The sequence below is a fragment of the Sceloporus occidentalis genome, unplaced genomic scaffold, assembly GCF_023333645.1.
Source record: "Sceloporus occidentalis isolate IW3139 unplaced genomic scaffold, rSceOcc1.0.p SCAF_10, whole genome shotgun sequence".
Classification (NCBI taxonomy): Eukaryota; Metazoa; Chordata; class Lepidosauria; order Squamata; family Phrynosomatidae; genus Sceloporus; species Sceloporus occidentalis.
The window spans coordinates 21,069,325-21,088,338 of record NW_028316990.1 but is presented as its reverse complement, the minus strand read 5'-3'; the positions used below and the strand labels follow the sequence as shown (position 1 = coordinate 21,088,338).

Here is a 19,014-nt window from a genome sequence, read left to right as displayed (position 1 = left end):
TTTCGCTCTTAATTTGGTTCCTTACTGTTTTCCATTAAGTGCTTTTTGGCGTTGATGGTTTTGTCCTTTTAAATTCCTGTCCCGCCACAGTATTGCGCATTTAAAAATGTGCGCACAAATTGCTTGCAGGCTCAACTTAGAACAATCTCTGCAAACTCTGCTTATCTCCAATAAGGGATTATGGATCCGCTGGTTCAAGGTGGCTTTGGGAAAGATTTTATTCAGGCTGAACGCTGGCGGGAGGCGGGGAGGATTTGGCAGCAATTGTTCGGATAAACTAAAGAGTCACCTTCTCATTTCCCAGACCACAAGCAAGTCACAGTTGTGTGTTTTCATACTGAGATCCCTGACTTAGATTGGATGACCTTTGCAAACTTCCCTATAGAAAGCATGGCAACCTTTAGAGCACTGTCCACTCTCTGTGGATAAAGGAATCATGCGCTTCTTCTGTTTCTGGGCACAAATCGAAGTGATGGTTCTGACCTATAAAATCCTATATGGCTTTGACCTATAAAGTCCTATATGTCTTAGGCTCAGTCCATCTCCATACATGACCCTGCCCCATAAAGTCAAACTTCCAAGGACCATCTAGTCAAACCCTTTTGTCATAATATAGGAATAAAATCACAGTCACGGGATCTTAGTGTTGGAAGGTGCCTCATGGGCCATGGAGTCCAACCCTTTGCTCAGTGTAGGATCTTCAGCTAGACAACAGTGGTTCCCAAATTTGGGTCCTCCAAATATTTTGGACTTGAAGTCCCAGAAGCATCTTGGTCAACAGTCAGGAATTCTGGGAGATGAAGTCCAAAACATCTGGAAGACCAAAGTTAGGGAACCACAGAGATAGAGCATCCCTTGCAGGGTGCTGTCCAGCCTCTCTTTTGAATCCAAGAAAGAGACCCCACGACTTCCATAGGAAATTAGCCCCATTGCCAAACTGCTCTTGCCATCCAGATTTTCCTTCTACTATTCCATCCAAACCTACCCTCCTGTAACTTTAAACCAGTGATGTCCAAACTCTGGCCCTCCAGGTTTTTTGGACTTCAGCTCCCAAAATCCCAAATCATTAGCCAAGATGGCTGAGGCTAATGGAGATGGAGGACCAGAATTTGGACATCACTGCTTTAAACCATTCAACATGGTCCTACTCTCCAAGAACAAGCCTGCTCCCTCCTTTTTTGGCAGCCCTTGAAGCACTTAAAGAGTACAGTCATGTCACCCTTCACTTGTCTCTATCCTTCTTAAAACAGAGCTGAATGCCGTACTCCAGATGAATCCTGCCCAGCCCAGATTATAACAGGACTATGACTTCTCTTGCCTTGGAAACTACAATTCTACTAATCCAGGCAAAAAAAATAGTATTTGCCTTCTTTGCTGCAGCATCACACTGCTGGCTCATGTTCAACTTGCATCCAACAACATCCCCAGGGTCCTTTTCAAATGTACGGATGCTAAGTCAAGTATTTGGCATCCTATAAGTGTGCCCTTGGGTTTTTGTGGCCTAAATGTAAAACTTCGCATTTGCCGTTGTTGGTTTTCATACTATCAGTTTCAGCCCAATGTCTCACTCGCTGCAATGCTAAACATTTGGGGACTGAAAGAAAATTTAATTGTGGGTAAGACTTCCTATTTGGGTGGACAGTGGACTCATTTTACCTTTCTTGGTAGTACCAGTTAGAGGAGACCCACTGAATAAAGGGGATTTCCTGTGTGTTGAGGTCAGATGCTCTGCTTCTACCAGCCATCAAGACTGAGCCCATTAACTGAAAAAATAATGGTTGCTCCTACATATTTGTTGGCGATCTTTTTTATTTTTAAATAAAGACGAACAGGGAACATAGTGTGAATTATATAACGCATGGCACTGTGCATAGAAGATGCTGGCAAAAGCCCCACTCTGTCTGCAGCCCCCTCATTATGAACATCCCTATTCCCCAAGAACGCTGAAGGCAAGAGGTGAAAGGCATCCGGGGTGAAAAGAAATTAGTTTCATTATGCGGTAATTACCGGAGAAAGGAGAAATTGAGATTGCCGCCTTCAGTCGCCTGCTCAAGTCCCTCTAAGTGCTGCTGGTTAAAAAGATCATGAGCTATACCATCCGGCTAATGATCAACAGTTTTAGAAATGACACTCAGGATGGCCTTGGCATTAGGAGAAGTGTCTCTCTTTTGGCTCTGCAGGGATTGCAACCTCGGCCATGAAGTCGGTAGCATCGCTGCACAAAATACACCTCTTCTTTGCTTCGTAAAATCATGTGCTAAAAAGGAACGCAATGCCCAGGACTCTGTCTAGTCCCTTTCAGGGGACTACAACACCCAGAATCCCCAGCCATCATGGTCACTGGCTGAATCTCACCTATAACTCTTATATTTGCTGGGTTCCCATTCCCTGGGTCACTTCATTTGCTTGGCTGTCTAAATGCTATTCCTAAATGTTCCTCTGAAGTTTTAAGTTACTACAATGTGTTGCACTTTGGATTAGACTGTTTACATTGCAAGTCGTCATTTTCTCTTAGTTTGCAAAAATGTGAATAGATGTGAGGCCCTGCCTTTAGGATCTTGGCATGTCCTCTGAGTCTGAAGGACTGATGGAGAGGATCCAAGGGACATGCCAGGGTTGCTTGCAGAGAGCCTGGTCCAGAACACACTGCAGAAATAATCCAGTTTGAGATCGCTTTAAGAGCCCTGGCTGAGTGCTAGGGAATCCTGGGGACTGTAGTTTATTGTGGCACCAGAGCTCTCCGACAGAGAAGGCTAAATGTCTTGCAAAACTACAGTTCCTAGAATTCCCTAGCATTGAGCCAGGGCTGCTAAAGCGGTCTCAAACTGGGTTATTTCTGCAGTGTGTTTTGGACCCCTGCAGCAAATACAAGAAGTCGAGTTCCTAGCAACCACAAGAGTAAAATTCAGATGAAAAGCCAGACTTACCATTACCCATCTCTGCAAAGGGACACCAGGAAAGCCAGAGACACTGATGCTTTCAGTATTTCAGCAAGAAGTTGGTTGTTACTATGGGGCACCTGTGAGACCTGGATGGGCGATAAAGATCCCAACTGACAGCCATCCATCCATCTCCCTTGGGAGAAAGCCACACAGCTGCCTTGTTCTTTGACCCTTTGGACTGCCTGGACTCTGACCTTTCTTTTGGACCGCTTTCCTGGACTGAACCCAGACTCACGAAGGTGGTGTGGATTAGATGACCACTGCTTTTCTACTAATGCCTTGGTGAGCTTGGACTCCTTTGGGCTGGGAGTTGGGCTGGCTTCCCAAGGGCAAAACAGGACACATGGGGTGGGCGTAGGTTTTTATTTTGGGGCCTTGTTTTGCTCTCATCCTGATCTAGTCCATTACAGTATTCTGTCCATCCAGTGGCCATCTAGTGACCAATGGGAAGTCCACTCGGAGGCTATGGCTACAATGGCCTTCACCAACCCACGCTCCTTAGATACAGATACTAGAGATGATACGGAGCTATCTTTCTCATTGCATTGCTGTTGTTGCTATGTGCTGTTGCTGCTGCTATTTGCATTCAAGTTGTTCCCGAATGATAGCGACACTAAAGCAAATCTATTACAGGGTTTTCCTGGCAAGATTGATTTACAGAAGGGAGAGGCTGAGAGAGTGTAACTTGCACAAACTCGCCCAATGAGTTTCCAGGACTGAGCCGGCATTTGAATCCCGGTCTCGCAGAGTCCAGCGCTTGACCATTATACCGCTTTGGCTCTTGTTTATATCCAGGTGGTCAAAAAAGACAGATCTGGGAAAAGGGACTCAGATGGTGTTAGATGGGGTTACACTCCCCTGAAAATGCAGGTTTTGTTGTTTTTGGGGTACTCCTGCATTCACTGCATGCCTTGCAAGCCCAGGTTGCAGCCTTGACCAGGAGGGCACTTGCAAAGTGGGATGTCATAATATTTGTTTCACAAAGTGTTTTGGTTTTAAAAAGCTGTTTTATACTGCATGAAATGAATGCTTCAGACTTCCTCATAGAAAAGACTCCTCTATTTCTTCTCTCTGGGGCAATGCAAATGTGGCATCTCTGTATTGCCCCGAATTACCCCGAAGCGACTGGTTTGAGTATTTTGATAGCTGTCCAGTAATTCTGTCTATCCTTTGGGAAAGATTTTGGACTTTTGCATCATTTCACCGAAGGAGGGCAGCATCCCACAGCGGCAACTGGGCTTCTTGCAAAAAGAAGCAACAACAAACAGCACCTCTGGCTTTTGCATCATCTGTCTCTCTCTTTCCTTTAGTATCCGAATGCATTGCAAGTTCTCTTAATAGTAGAGATATTAACTGAGAATAGTATCCAAACCAACAAAATATATATATATATATATCTGGTATCCATAAAGACACACAAGGTTTACAACAAGAATTGTTTTTTGGCTTTTGCTTTTAGCCTATTAGTATATTATTTTAGTATTTTAATATTTTATAGTGTGTTTTATCATTGGTTTTTGATTGTATATGTTCTAATGTACCACCCTTTAGTGAAAGGGATGCTATGCATACTTATTATTATTGGAGTTGTTGTTGTTGTGTGCCTTTGAATAAATTTGGGAAGTTGCTGACTTTTGGCAACCCTAAGGCAACCCTATCATGAGGTTTCCTTGGCCATGGAAGTTAAAGTGGTATCAAACTGGATTAATTCTGCAGTGCAGATGCAGCCCAAGTTGTCGGATAAATGCCACCTTTGCTAATCAGATCAATAAAATGCTGGCTGGATGAGAGAGCTGTCTTGAAATTTCCTTATCCAATTTCCTTGTGATTCAATGGGGCTGGAAGTGAATTTAAAGCCTGGACAGGATGAAAGGCCTTGGACTTAAGGCTTTATTGGGAAATGGTTCCCTCCTTGAGCTGCGCTTGGAGGGTTTTCAATGGGGCAGCTCCCAGTTTGTCTCCATTAGAAGCAGAGGCCCCTAAATGGGCAGGAAGCTGCATCTCAATTTATTTGCAACTTTAAAGGCAGCGTTTGAGATTCCTGAAGACTACATAGATTAAACGACAGATTTATGTTAATGCCAAGGATTAAAAGAATTTTAATCGCACGCATAAAGATGTAAATGTGCTGCGTTTCGGGTTTTTTCCTGCCGAGGAATGTGCCATCAGGGAGCCGTAGATGGAAGGGAATGTATTCATATCCTGCAAATTGCAACATCTGGCTTAATTTTGCACTCGATGTGTTCATTAAATATTAGTTGCCTTCCGTCGGTGCATCCTTGAAACCACACTTTAATGGGGAGAAATTTGCCCACCTATTTATACACCGACATTCCCAGAAGGCAAGCGGAAACGGTTTCCTCAAACAGCCTTTTGCTAACCTCCTTTCGGTAAAACCCAACAGTCTGTCCTATTAAGAAGGCTGTCATGGAGAAGGATTCATACCCCTTTCTTTCTTTCTTTCTTTCTTTCTTTCTTTCCTTCCTTCCTTCCTTCCTTCCTTCCTTCCTTCCTTCCATCTCTCCGTTACTATGCGAAATGCAAACATACGACAACAGCATACCCCCCAAAAACCAAACCAAAATTGTGTGCTTTATTAGGAGGTCAAAATTATTCCAAATGTAGAGAAACCCAGCATTGCGATTTGATGGAGAGCTTGAAGGTGAACACGTTTACATTGCCAATTGTATTTCATGTTGCATCTGCAGACCCATTTCAAATGCCTAGTTTGTACCTCCAACAACTCACACTTCTTTTGCACCAGTGAGTAAGTTGAGAGTGACCCCTTTTTGCTTACCTTTGATTTCTGAAAATAATCTTTTAAAAAATCAAACTATGGAAATATGAATTTTACTGCAAGGCTGGAGTTCCCAATGGAAATGGGAGGATCGGATGTCAGCCATTGTCCTGAATGTGAGGTTTAACTCATATTTACCGCAAATCTGTATTGGTCTGAGACCAGTTCTACCACACAAAGACCCTTGCGGAGGTATGGGACTATGTGTGGACCCAAAATTATATTTCTGTGGCCTTTAACCTCTCCGACTCAACCTCTCCTTAATGGAGAAAGACCAATTGCATCTCTCCCAGAAGCCTCCCAAAGTGGCCATTACAAATGTGACCATTATTCCCTGCAGCTCACTAAAAATAGGGATTTTTGTTTTCTTGGTCTCTTCAATTTTCTATTTATGAGCCAAGAAAATTGCCACCATTTGGGCCAGCTGTGAGACTATTTAGATGGTTCATTTGCAAGGAAGGAACCTCCATTTGAAAATGTGATGTTCTGGATGTTTTTATTGCTTTATTGCTTCAGTATTAAATTGAGCAATTAAACAGCAGGGATGCAGCTGAATCTGTCTCTTGCATGGTTCTAGCTTTGTTGTTGTTATGTACCTTCAAGTCATTTTTGACTTCCAGAACGTCCAGTTTCAAATGGAAATTCCCACTTCCCCATTGGAACGGGTGCAACAATTTCATTATTTCACACTTCACCTATGGGAAGGATAATATATTTCCCACTCTTCTTCAGGGACAGAAGAATTAAGATAGCAATTGGAATCTCTAATGGGCGTTAACCTGGTAAAGCGATAGGAGGACAGCCTTTCCTTCCAACCGTTTAACATTCAAAATTAACCTATTTTCCAAAATCAGAAGTGGACGTCTGGACACTTTCTGTTCTGGCATTGTTGATTCCCGCAAGTGTCCCAAGGGCAGAAAACTGACCCCTTATCCCCACCAAAGTTGCCCATTCCTAGCTTTGAGGATCGCATTTGGATGATGGCATGGCCACCATCCCAGATGCACCCCAAAACTTATGGGGTGACACTTCCCAAAGAAGTGAACAACTACTAAACCAGCTTATCCCTGCATTATACAGAAGCCATTAGCTTATCCGCAGACGCGGTACAAATCATTGGACAAAATTGCATATGAGGAGCTCTGCCCGGATCATGGACAGCGGCTCCTGACTTTCAATAAAGGTCCTCGAAGGGCTTTGAGTAATTAAACATCAGATAATCCATGTAATAGAAATCATAGCTACGTTGCCTTTGGGAAGGAGAAAGTTGCTTAAAATATTGCTTTGTGATTTGAGTGGTCGTCCGCTCCTCGTCCGAGTGCCTGTCCTTAAACCTCGGGAAAGTCAAGTTTTGGGGGGCGTTGATCAAATGGAGGAAGAAGTTGGCATCTTCCTCCATGGTTTCAAATTTACCTATAAAATCGTAGTCTATCAAGCAGGGGCTGCAAAGACGGTTGACGTGGTCCCAATGGATGTCCATCCCGACGGGCCGGTGAACATCCAGCAGGTACTGGATGAACTCTTTAAAGGTCACCCCTGAACCGGTCCGCAGGGCCTCCTTTGTGGCGTTAACCCGGTATTTTGAAATAATAGGCCTACCAAAAACGGGGTGGTAGTAATTGTTGGGGTGCTCGAACTTGTCTCGAAATGCCGAGACCAACTTCTCGAAAGGTTCCCGGACAAAGAGCATCTTGGTGTAAGTGCTGAGTCTGTGGTTGATCCCCTTGCGGTCAAACCCATCCAGACGCTTCAGGTAATTCCCGTAGTGGACGGTGTTGTGTTGTATGATGTTGGTGGAGGCGGCCAAGCCATTGAGCACCATTAGCACCCGCTTCCAGTTGGAGCAGCCGGCTTTGGGAACTTCGCAGTACAGAATCCGGTATTTGTCTTCGACGAACAACCTGGAGACGTGGTACGGCGTGACGATCCGTTTGCTGTTGCTCTTGTATTTCAAGCAGGTGTCCTTCATGATCCGCTTCCGCTCCCTTTGGGTCTGGTAGAGGTGTCTCCATTGGACGTCATCCGCCTCCTCCGACTTCAGCTTGGCCGCATGGAGGTAGGAATCGTTGACCGCCATCAGGATGGGACTCTTTTTGAGGACAAACCTCCGCCTCCTTTTATGTGTCCGTGCGAAATGAGGTCCCCCAACCTTTTTATGAGGGTCTTTCATCACAGCCAATGTGTCTGGCTTGTGGTCCGTGCGTCGATGCTTCCTAAGTCCGTGTTGCATCGGGTGCAAGGAAGGCCTTTGGTGTGCCATGGAGAATTCATCATCGGCATTCCCCTGCCTCTTCCCCTCCTCATAGTGGCTGGACGAGCAGTCCTAATGGGAGAAAAAGACCCAAGAAATTACTAAATGAGGGAGCATTCATCACGGTGGACAGCTTGTTGGGTTTAATGGCACAAGCTATTTGTCCCTTTGGTTCAGCCTAAGCACTAAATGAAATGCATTGCCTTACATGCACTTTCGATGCTGCCCTGATTTCTCAGCACCTGCATTTTTAAAGGTCCTATTGCTCCAAACCTAAGCACCAATTTTAGAGATAAACCTGAAAAACACAGCAAGGAAACAATTGGATTCTTTAATATATATAGTTCTGAATCTACCTATGAGTGGAGTGGAGTGGAGTTCATCTACATCAAGAGTGGGGAACTGCCAGAGCATATTCCCAGGAGAACTTGGATGTTTGCATTCCCTGTTTGCAAAAGATATCAAAAATGTTTGGTTTTTATTGTGTTCCAAATGTCTAGGGAGACCAGGATTTGGATCCTTACTCATCCCTGGAAACTCTCTGGGTGACCCTGAGCAAGTCCCACACTCTCTCATCCTCAGAGGAATGCAATCTATAGCATCCATCTGCTGCTATCTGTTGTTGTTGCGTGCCTTCAAGTAGTTTCCAACTTATGACAATCCTAAGGCAAACCTACGAAGGGATTATTTTGGGAAGATTTGTTCAGAGGAGGTTTTGCCATTGTTTTCCCCTGAGGCTGAGAGAGTGTGACTTGTCTAAGATTAGCCTGTGGGTTAATCATGGCCAATGAGGATTTGAACCCTGGTCTCCAGAGTCATAGGCCAGTGCTCAAACCACTACGTCATGCTGGCTTTATTGAAAACTATTCAGCTTCTTATGGAGAGCTAAACAACCACCATGCCATCCCAAACACATATAATCTCATTTTAGAAACTAAGCAGGGCCTGGATAGTCCTTGGATGGGAGATCAAGAGGGGGATCTACCTGGGACCTCAAAGTATGGCTAGGAAAGGAATTAGGCTGCATCTACACGGCAGAATTGCTATGGGATTCTGGGATTGGTAGTTTTGTGAGATATTTAGCCTTTTTGGTTAGAAAGCTCTGGTGCTACCATAAACCACAAATCCAAGGAGTCCATAGGATGGAGCCATGACAGTTAAAGCGGTATCAAACTGCATTAATCGTGCAGCATGGCAGCAGACCAGGTCTATTAGAAAGATTTTCTCCAAGCTCTGTTCCAAAGGGAAGGGTTGCAACAGACCAATTCTGCAATTGTTAGCATTTTGGGATAAGAAGAAGGGAACTAAACTCTCCCTCCAAGGAAATTATATATTTCTGTCTCTGTGTCCGAATCCCAGCATGGCAAAAGCATTTTCACAAGACAATTTTGCAACAGGTCTGTGTTTGGAAACATGCTACGGACAGGTTGCTGCCCTTGTGAATAGCAAATACCCACTAGATGGAGCAATTTCACCAAGGTTTTTAAATCCTCCTGTTTGACTTGAAAAATAAAGGATTTGGGTTTTTTTTTTTTTGTTATTAGTTAAGTTTGATGCAAAACGTAAATATGCAAAATTTCACTCTGACAAAGCGCCTCGAATTTACTGGGCCTAACAAACTATCAAAAAAGTCACATTGCAACAGCTTAACAAACCGAGACAATTTAAGGTGAACATTTGTAGTCTGGGAAACAGTGTTTGAGGCTGCTGCCACACTGCAGAATTAATGCAGCTTGGTGCCACTTTACATGCCACGGCTCCATCCTATGAAATTGTATGATTTGTAGATTGTAGCAGCACAAAGCTCTCTGACAGAGAAGGCTAAATATTTCACCAAACTGCAAATTCCAGGACAGTTAAAACAGTGTCAAGCTGCAACCATTCTGCTGTGCAGATGCAGCCTTTGCTTTCCTCCTTCAGCTTTGCTTACTCTAGTCACCTTTCTGCACATCTCCATCAAACCAGAGTTAAATAATCCAACTTCTCAAACAGATTTTCCAAAGGCAGGAGGACAGGGAAACTTACTTTTTTCGGTTGCTGAGATTCCATGTTGTATCTCATTCCTAAAAGAAGAAGGAAAAATAAAAGCATTATTACAAGCTGGAACTGCAAGAAAGGTATGGCAGCTTATTTTTCTCCCTTGCAGAATTTCCAACACACAAACACACCCCATCTCCAGGTTTCAAGTTTGCTTTTTCAAGTGGCATCTTCAGATATCAGAATCCACAAAAAAACCCTATGGATGCCAACCATGAAAGCCTTCAACTTCATGAAGTAGGAGTGACTAAAATGACACATGGATTATGAAATCTGGCTGGCTGTTTCATGCAACTCCCTCTTCAAGGAGGAGAGCATCAACTTGTCACTGTCATCACTGCCTGAGAAAGCTTCAGTTTAATTAATGAGGCTTTGCAATCTTTCTAGATGAGGAGCATCGCAGGCCGACACGCAATTATGCAACAGTGCAATACTCTGCAGAAGGCAGTGGGAGAGTCTAGCTCAGCCCCATCAGATGAGTTTGTACTTGAAGGCTCTTTCTCAAGGGTCTTGCTTTGGGCGTCTGTGGGTAGGAGGAACATATCAGATTTCCCACATCGTCCAAAGCTCCCTGAATCTGGTCCAGGGGATGTAGCAACAATTCAGGGACCAGATACTCCAGGGAACACCTTCCATGTTTGTAGAATTGGTGGTTGCAATCCTATAAAGAAGTAGACTCCAGGGTCCTATATTTTTCATTCTTGCTTCCACTTCTTTTATAACCCCCTCTGCACAAATCAGAAGTAAGGGCCCATGCAAACAGGCCAAAATAAAGCTGCTTCAGGACACTTTGGAGGTATGCTGTTTAAATAATGCATGCGTCCTAAGAGGCCAGAAGCTGTGCCAAAGCTGTGGTCCAATCCTTAGGACTGGAGTGTGGCTTCTGGCCTCTTAGGACACATGCATCACTTAAACAGCATAGCTCCAAAGTGACCTGAAGCAGCTTTATTTTGGCCTGTTTGCATGGGCCCTTACTTCTGATTTGTGCAGAGGGGGTTATAAAAGAAGTGCTTTATTTTGGCCTGTCTGTATGGGCTCTAAGTCTATCAGCCACAACAGAAGCCCCTTAACATGCTCTTCAGCCTCCTTAAAGTCTTTGCAACTATGACCAGAGTTCTGTTAGTGGGATACACCTGACACATGTGGAGATACCTTTTTGGCCATTGTAAAATGGGTACGTTCAACTCAAGGCTGCACAAGTGGAGCTCCATAAGCGCAACAGGCAGTAGCCCAGTCTTGGATGGCACATAACTATTTGTGGAATTATAGAGCTGGAAGAGACCACTAAGGACCATCCACTCCAACCCCATTCTGCCATCCAAGGAAGACACAATCCAAGCCCTCCTGGTGACAGATGGCTATCCAGCCTCTGTTTAAAAACCTCCCCAAAAAGGAGACTCCACCACACTCCTCTCTCAGGGAGTGTATTTCACTGTCGAAGAGCTCTTATTGTCAGGATGTTCTTCCTAATGTTGAGGTGGAATCTCTTTTCTGTAGCTTGCATCCATTGCTCCAGATCCTAACCTCTAGAACAAGGATCCAGATCTTGACTCAAGGAATGGTCAAAGAATACTTGGCCCTAGGGAAGGGTTTGCAATGGCAGGGCCTTCCAGATGTTGTTGAACTGCAACTCCCAGCATACTTTGCCAGCAGAACCAGCAGGGAGGGATGCTGGGAGTTTTCATCCAGCAACAGCTAGAAGGCCACACAGCTCTTAACCTTGGTCCATTGCCTGCATTTCTCCACCCTGCATTATTTTAAATGCTATGCAAATCTATTTATGAAAAACTGACCTTTATCGGGCCAACCAAAAAATGCACGGAATACATTGCACAAGCTTTGGAAGCTTCACCAGCTTCTTCATCAGGTGAAGGTGTTAAAGGTAATACAGGCGAACCATGCCACCAAGGTAACTCTTCCAGATCCCTTGCTCTTTGGGGAAACACTGACGCTCACCCGCTGTGCTCTCAACACAGTTCAGTAGTGACTTGTCAGCCCTTGGGCCCGAACCACCGGAAAGCAGCTTTGATTAACAGCCGAGGCTTGGCTCCATTTGGGTTCCCTCCCTCTCAAGCTGTCAGTGGTTTCTTGGCAAATGAGCCCTTGCCGTTGCCGATAAGAGAAGCCTTAAACAGCCCCGGCTCAATCACCGGCACGCTTCCCCATTTTGTTGCAGGAGAGGAAAATTAATGGGGTGAAGCAAGGAAGGTTAATAGACCAAAGGAGGCCCTGCGCATTGCTTCCGTCGGGAAACCCAAGAGTGCATGCGCCGAACGTGTTCTCCTGGCTCTCGGTGTCATTTCAAGTGGCCAGTGACATTTCCACATAGAAATGTCCAAAAAGGTTTTTCCAATGAACGATGAAATACATCCAGCTCCTTTGAGGTAAAGCACAGAAATCAGCCCCACTATAGCTGTCCCGAGCATGGAAATGTAGCTTCCATAAGTTGCACATGGAGTACCCAAGAACCACAAAGAGGTGCTAAGGGTGGCCTGGTCTCTTGATCCAGCTAGAAAGAAGACTTTGCAAGGGATATAATGTTAAAGTGGTGTCATAGTGCATTACAGTCTTCCCTCCGTTCTTGCAGAATTGAGATCCACACCCCTTAGTTATCTGCAGGGGGGGTGAATGGAGCTAAAATGGGGTGCGCGCCTCCATTCAAACCAATAGGGCTTGGATATGCACGGTTTTCCATTTTTGCAGGGTGGTGGTCTGGAACAGACACACACCCCGTGAAAATGGAGGGAGGACTGTATATCTAGGCCTTTCCGGCCATCAAAAAATCTCAACCTGTTATATCCCTGAATTCTGCTACAGCCACTGTTTGATTTGCCTATTATTTTAAGGATGTGGGAGCCCATTTTGCCATATTACTGCCCCCCACAAATGTCATTTTAGGGCTTTTTTATAAGATGGGGAACCCAGAGACACCTGTCAAGGTGTTTGCCGAGTGAGCGATTTATTAATCCAAAGCCCAATTCATTTCAGGCTGTCTATGCTCTCCAAGGCCTTCTTCAGAACAAGAGGCAACACATAAATACATAATAAAACCGCGCATAATTTTACGGCGTGTGAAGTCATTATTGTATTCATATGTTGCCGGTGGCCCACACACACCTGTTTGAAATTTAACTTTAGTAATTTCCAAGGCTGAAATTCTCGCAGAAAGAGGAAACAGGTGAAAAGTTGTTTTTGAAAAATGTCAGCAGATGGTCAGGAGGTAAATGGAGTCGCTAGATAAGAACTGGGCAGAAGGGCTTTCAGAACACTTTTGTTGCATCCACACTGTAGAAATAATGCAGTTTGACACTACTTTACAGCCACGGCTCCATCCTACAGAAATCCTGGGATCTGTAGTTTTTGTGAGGCTTTGGCAGAGAAGGTGAAATACCTGGTAAAACTACAAACCCCAGGATTCCCTTGGCTTGGAGCCACAGCATTTCAACCGGTGTCAAAATGCATTATTTCTGCAGTGTAGATTTACCCTTAGAAGGATTTTTATAAGCGTGGTAGGAATTTGGACTTCCTTATTAATAAATCAGTCATTCAATGGTCACCAAAAGGTGGCAAAAAGTGTCCCTTGCATCCACTAGAGAGCATTTGAAAGCAATTTTTTCCCAAATGGCCTGTGCCCATGACCCAGATTTTGCCCACCTCTGTTCTTAAAAGGTATGGGCATAGTAATTGCTAACATGCAATTAATCTGACATTCATTTGTCTCTCAGTCGCCTTCTCCATTACAAACCCCCAAACATTTTAGTTTTCTCACTCGCAAGCAACATTCAGGAAAAGGAATGGAGCCTCTGTGTGTGTGTGTGTGTGTGTGTGTGTGTATTCTCCTAGGCTTAACAGTGATACATTGCATGCTTCAAAATTAGAAGAGGGATTACCGTATCCCTCCCTGCAATTAAGTTGCAAGGAAATTCAGTTCCTGCGGCTGAAATTATGGATCATAAAGGAAAAAAGCAGCGAGAATGATAGGCTGCAACAACCAGAAGTGGATGGAGTGTCTTTACATACTGTGCCTTGGTTGAAACATGAAACACAAGGAATTGGGAAAGGTTTAAATGGGATTGTGTTGTTGCTGTTGTTGTTGTTGTTGCTGTGTGCCTTCAAGCCATTTTTGATTTATGGCGACTCTACTGTGGGGTTTTCTAGTTTATGCTTTTCTGACAGAGGCAGCTAAATCTCTCACAGAACTACAACCCCCAGAATTCCATAGCATTGAGCCATACCAGTTAAAGCGGTACCAAACTGCATTAATTCCACTGTGCAGACGAGACCATTGGGTGCTTTTGAATTGCAGTTAAATGGTCAACTCTTGAGGATGCTTTTCAGGGGTTCTCAAGCTTTTAATGCTCCAGATGTTTTTGGACTTCAAGTCCCAGGATTCCTGACTGTTGGCTAAGCTGTCTGGGGCTTCTGGGAGTTGAAGTCCAAAACACCTGGAGGAGTCTGGGCATCGTTGGCTTAGCTGCACATTTTTGCATGGCAAATGGTTGGACAGAGCCAAAATAACAAATTTTGAAGACAGTTCCTTCCATTTAATGACTCTATGGGACTTCTTCAGCAAATATTCATGTATACTCTCCTGGTCTTTGTGTCATGATCTATTCAAAGCCAGTTGGCTAGCTTGCGACATTGTCCTCCGAACTCCAGGATCCCTTACTGGTCCCTTACTCATCCATACTATGAGAGCAGGAAAGAAAGAAAAGTTATCTGTCCCACCAAAACTTTGATTTTCCACCTGAACGAGAGAACATTCTGCAAAAAGCATCCATCAGACAAGATGGAGACCAAGCATCCAAAATGCCTTTTGCGCACGGACTTAATGAAGCACCTCCAAGGTGCTCCTTGCATTGTTATAAGGAAGGAAGGTAGCGCGGGTTGTTGACGTTCTGCTTTTGCTTATCCTTTTGGCATCCTAATTAGAGAGTGACATTTCCGGGGCTTAATTGATATTCAGGGCGAGTTCTTCAAGGAGAGCTGCAAAGCCAAGTTGGGGCTCCTGGTCCTTCAATGGCCCCTTCGTTGGGAATCTCTCTAATTAGCATCATTAGTGTTCAGACGCTGTCAGCACTTACTTGCGCTTCCTACTTAACGCCTTTCACTTATTCTCCACTGTCACATTTAATATCTGGAGGAAGACAGCCTTCGGAGGAAGCAGCCACTTTTAACGAAGGCGTTGGACTTTCTTCTCTTCCTTAATGAGCCCCTAAAAATCAAACCAAGAAAGTGGCCAACTTTGGCCATTAAGTCTGGATCCTACGCACAACTCAGGCTAGGCCTGGAGGACAAGGTCTGGTCAATCTGGGGAGCAAGCCCTTCCCAGTAGCAGTGGTTTTGACACCAGTAGACATTTGGCTCTGGGCTTTGACGCTGGTGCAGTGATAAAGCCGCTCCAGCATTTAGCCAGAACTTTCAAGGAGGCACCCCAGAGGAGGAGAGCCAGTGTTGTTTAGTGGTTTGAGTGTTGGACCATGACTCTGGAGACCTGGGTTCAAGCCTCAGCTGGCCATGAAAGCCACTGGCTCACCTTGGGCAAGTCACATTCTCTCATTCTCAAGGGATGGCAATGGCAAACCTCTTCTGAACAAACCTTGCCAAGAAAACCCTGTGATCCGACTTATGGCATCCCTAAAGCAAACCTATAATGGGGTTGCTGGCTCTTTTCTTTCTAGAAAAACAAAAAAGGTCTTTAATTTAGATTTAAAAGCAGCCAAGGAAGAAGCATTCCATAGGTATTCCAGAAGACAACTGCAATTCAATGGAACCAATATGGCTTGCTCTGATGGGTGGCATTCATGTGGGCTCTTGGGCATAGAAAGGTCTCCCTCCATCGTCTTCTCCTTGCTCTCTTCCAAGGTGTGTTCTCATGGTCCCATGTCATCCCTGCAAAAGTTGCTATGCCAGCAACTGGAGATGCATTGAGTCACATAGCCGGCAGGAAAGTGCACCAGTCAGCTGTCATTATTGTTCATATCGACATCCACTTTGGGGCCAAGAGGCATGTCAGGACTCCATCAAGTGAGGTCTCCATCAACAAGGTGGCAGCTCCTGGTCTTGCTCTCCAAGGCATCGTCATCATCGCTGCCTTTTCCCCTTCGCATCGGCAGCTCGGGTTTTTGCAAATGTCACTCCGCCGTTTGGTAGACAAGCACTGAGACAGGTACTTTGCCTGGAAGCTTTGTCCTTCGGTTCACCTAGATTTCCAAAGCGAGGCTGCAATCTGTTCGTTTCAGGTACATGGTTGGGGAATGCAGATCTCTCTCTTTGCACCGGCTGGATGGGAAAAAGAAGGAGGCAGAAGTGACTCCGAAGCCCCTCACCCCCTTGAAAAACACCTCCTTCTCTCTTTGCAAAGCCGAAATAGCAGGGGAATTCAAAGCTATCAGAGCTTTATGTGTGATAGATTTTTCCATTAGCCTTCTTAGGCTGCATAATCACAGGAGTATTTTTATATGTCTGCACACATTTGCCGGCGAATAAGTCCAACTGAAATGCCCACAACTTTATTTATCGCCTGAGCAGCATCTGCAAGGTACCCGCTCTGCAGATGCTCATATCAAGGTGTCGATGGACATGCCAATGTTCACATCTCAGCCTCTATGGTTGCTTTCATTGCTGTGTTTGCAGGCCATCCCCATGTATAGGATGTGGGATACTTGGCTTATCAGTAGCATGTTTTTTAAAAAAGGGCCTTGGGGTTATTGGGGATCGTACGTCGAACATGAGCCTGCAATGTGATGCTGCAGCAAAGAAGGCAAATACTATTTTAATCCTCATTAATAGAATCATAGTTCCCAAGTCAATGTTTTCCTCTCAGCCTTGATGGTTGGTTGATTAATAGCCCTATTATATACTCTGCTAGTCAGGCCTACTCTGGAATACTGTGTTCCTCTCTATATACCTCATTTTAACAAGAATATAGACAAACTGGAGCAGGTTTAGAGAAGGGCAATAAAGATGATAAGGGAACAAAACATATGAGGGAAGATTGATGGATCTGGGCACCTTCACCCAATGAGAAGACTGAGAAGAGAAGACTTTCTTACACATCTTTACAGCTCAGTGCTACTACATGTGAAAAAGGCCTTGGGGTTACTGAGCATAAGTTGGACAGGGGCCAGCAGTGTGATGCTGTGGCAAAGAAGACGAATGCTATATCAGCCTGCATTAATAGAAGCATAGTTTCCAAATCAAAGGAGACGATAGTACTATTATATTCTGCACTGGTCATGCCTCACCTGGGGTACTGTGTTCAATTCCAGGAGCTCCGTTTTAAGAGTAAGGATGAAAGAGTAAGGTAGAGCAATGGTGAAGCATCTCACAACACTACAACTCCCAAATCTTTCTATTCCCTCTCCATTTGTGGAACCCCTTCTGAAAATTATGCTTTTTGTTCTCTCCCAAATTTCTACTTCCTTTCAACACATCGGAGCAGATAAACTGAGCATGAGCCGATGTTTAGGAGCATCAAAGATGCTTGCCAGGATTTCGATAGGTGCATTTCCCCCCTTTTCTGCCGTCCCCTTTATTTACGCATTGTTGTTTTAAAATATTGTTTAAAAGTAATGTTTGAAGACTCTAGAAAACGGCCGGAGGGATTTCTCTTCTGCCTGCCTCCTGCATGTCTTGAAACTCAAACGCAACAATCCAAAAAGGGCATAAAGCAAAATGATGTTTAGCGAAGGAAGGAAGGCTGCCCTAAAATGGCCCAAGGAGCAGGACAACGTCGCTGCGAGGAAGGGATATATATTTTTAGGATAGAGAGAAAAAAATACTATAACTTATTCTGAGACATCATTATGGAGCCATAGTACAATTTAAAAAGATTGGCTTGCTATTGACACTGATGGTAGTTTCCTCTTAGACAGAAATTGCACATAAAGAACTGGAGTGATGAATCTTTGCAAGTTTCGTGGGAGTGAATGGTCTGCAGTTTTCTTTAATTCAGAAAGACTTTTGTTCATGAAATGCTTTTAGCCCCAAAGGCGGTGAGAAAAATGGTCCTTGCTACGGAGGATGCAAGCACAACTCCAAAGGCACACATTTCCAACATTATTGCGTACAGAAGCACAAAATGCAAACTCATTTTGCTGCGCTTAATCTTTGACCGCTTCCTAAGACCTACAGAAGAGAGCCAGCGCGGTTTGTTTTGAAACTGCTTTTGAATTTCGACGATAGTTTTATCAACTTTTCGTTAAAATAATACTTAGCTACATTGTGGAGAGCCAGTATGGAGTACTGCTTTGAGAGTTGGACTCTGGAGACCAGGGTTCGAATCCATGAAACTGAGTGGGTGACCTTAGGGGCAAGAAAACCCTGTGATAGGTTTGACTTAGGGTTGTTACAAGCTGGATATGACTTGAAGGCACACAACAACAACAACAGCTTGCCTCAACATGGTTTGTGCTGCACTACACATCCTCTTGTCCAGGATGTAAAGCATATGGCATGCTGGGTGGGGATGGTGAGAATGGCAGTACTATGTTTCTGGAGACTAGCAAGATGGGAGGCAACGCATTCACTTGGAGTATCCTTGCAGGAGATGACCCTCCACCATTTTTTGGAAGATAATGTGAGAAGAGCTCTCCATAGGAAAGCAAATGGCAGCATCCCAGCTCCCTTCCCTCTCCAGCGGCTTTGATGAATCATGATGGATTTTGATCTGCAGTTGCGGTTAACTTTTGGTAATGCGCTCAAATTACTTTAACGGCACGGAGCTGAAGGCGCCAAGTGGGTTATGCTTCCACTTGTAGCCCATTATTTCTTTATTGATTTTCAACCCCCCCCCCCCCCCCAGATCTACAGCCCTTTAAAAATGCCATTAAGTGGACGTAAAAGGGAAAATGCTGACGACAGTGTGGCTCCCCGTAAAGCCAACAGCGGACTTCTATAACATTTTGTATCGCAAACAGGGGGTCACCGCATCCATCTGTATTCCCAATTCTTTCTCTAATTCCTCTGAGAGAACATCTGCATTG

The 19,014-nt window shown here is 44.5% G+C and overlaps 1 protein-coding gene across 3 annotated transcripts in view; it reads right to left on the bottom strand.

Moving 5' to 3' along the window:
• Positions 1 to 5,548: 5,548 nt before the first annotated feature.
• Positions 5,549 to 19,014, bottom strand: part of CHST8 (carbohydrate sulfotransferase 8) — a 163,429-nt gene continuing 149,963 nt past the window's right edge. For all 3 annotated transcript variants that reach the window (XM_089540731.1, XM_089540732.1, XM_089540733.1), the window contains exons 3-4: positions 10,016 to 10,053; positions 5,549 to 8,062 (exon numbers count right to left, since the gene is read on the bottom strand). In XM_089540731.1, coding sequence (XP_089396857.1) covers positions 6,914 to 8,062; positions 10,016 to 10,053 — 1,187 coding nt within the window. In that variant the 3' untranslated portion in view covers positions 5,549 to 6,913. The remainder of the gene's footprint in view (positions 8,063 to 10,015; positions 10,054 to 19,014) is intronic.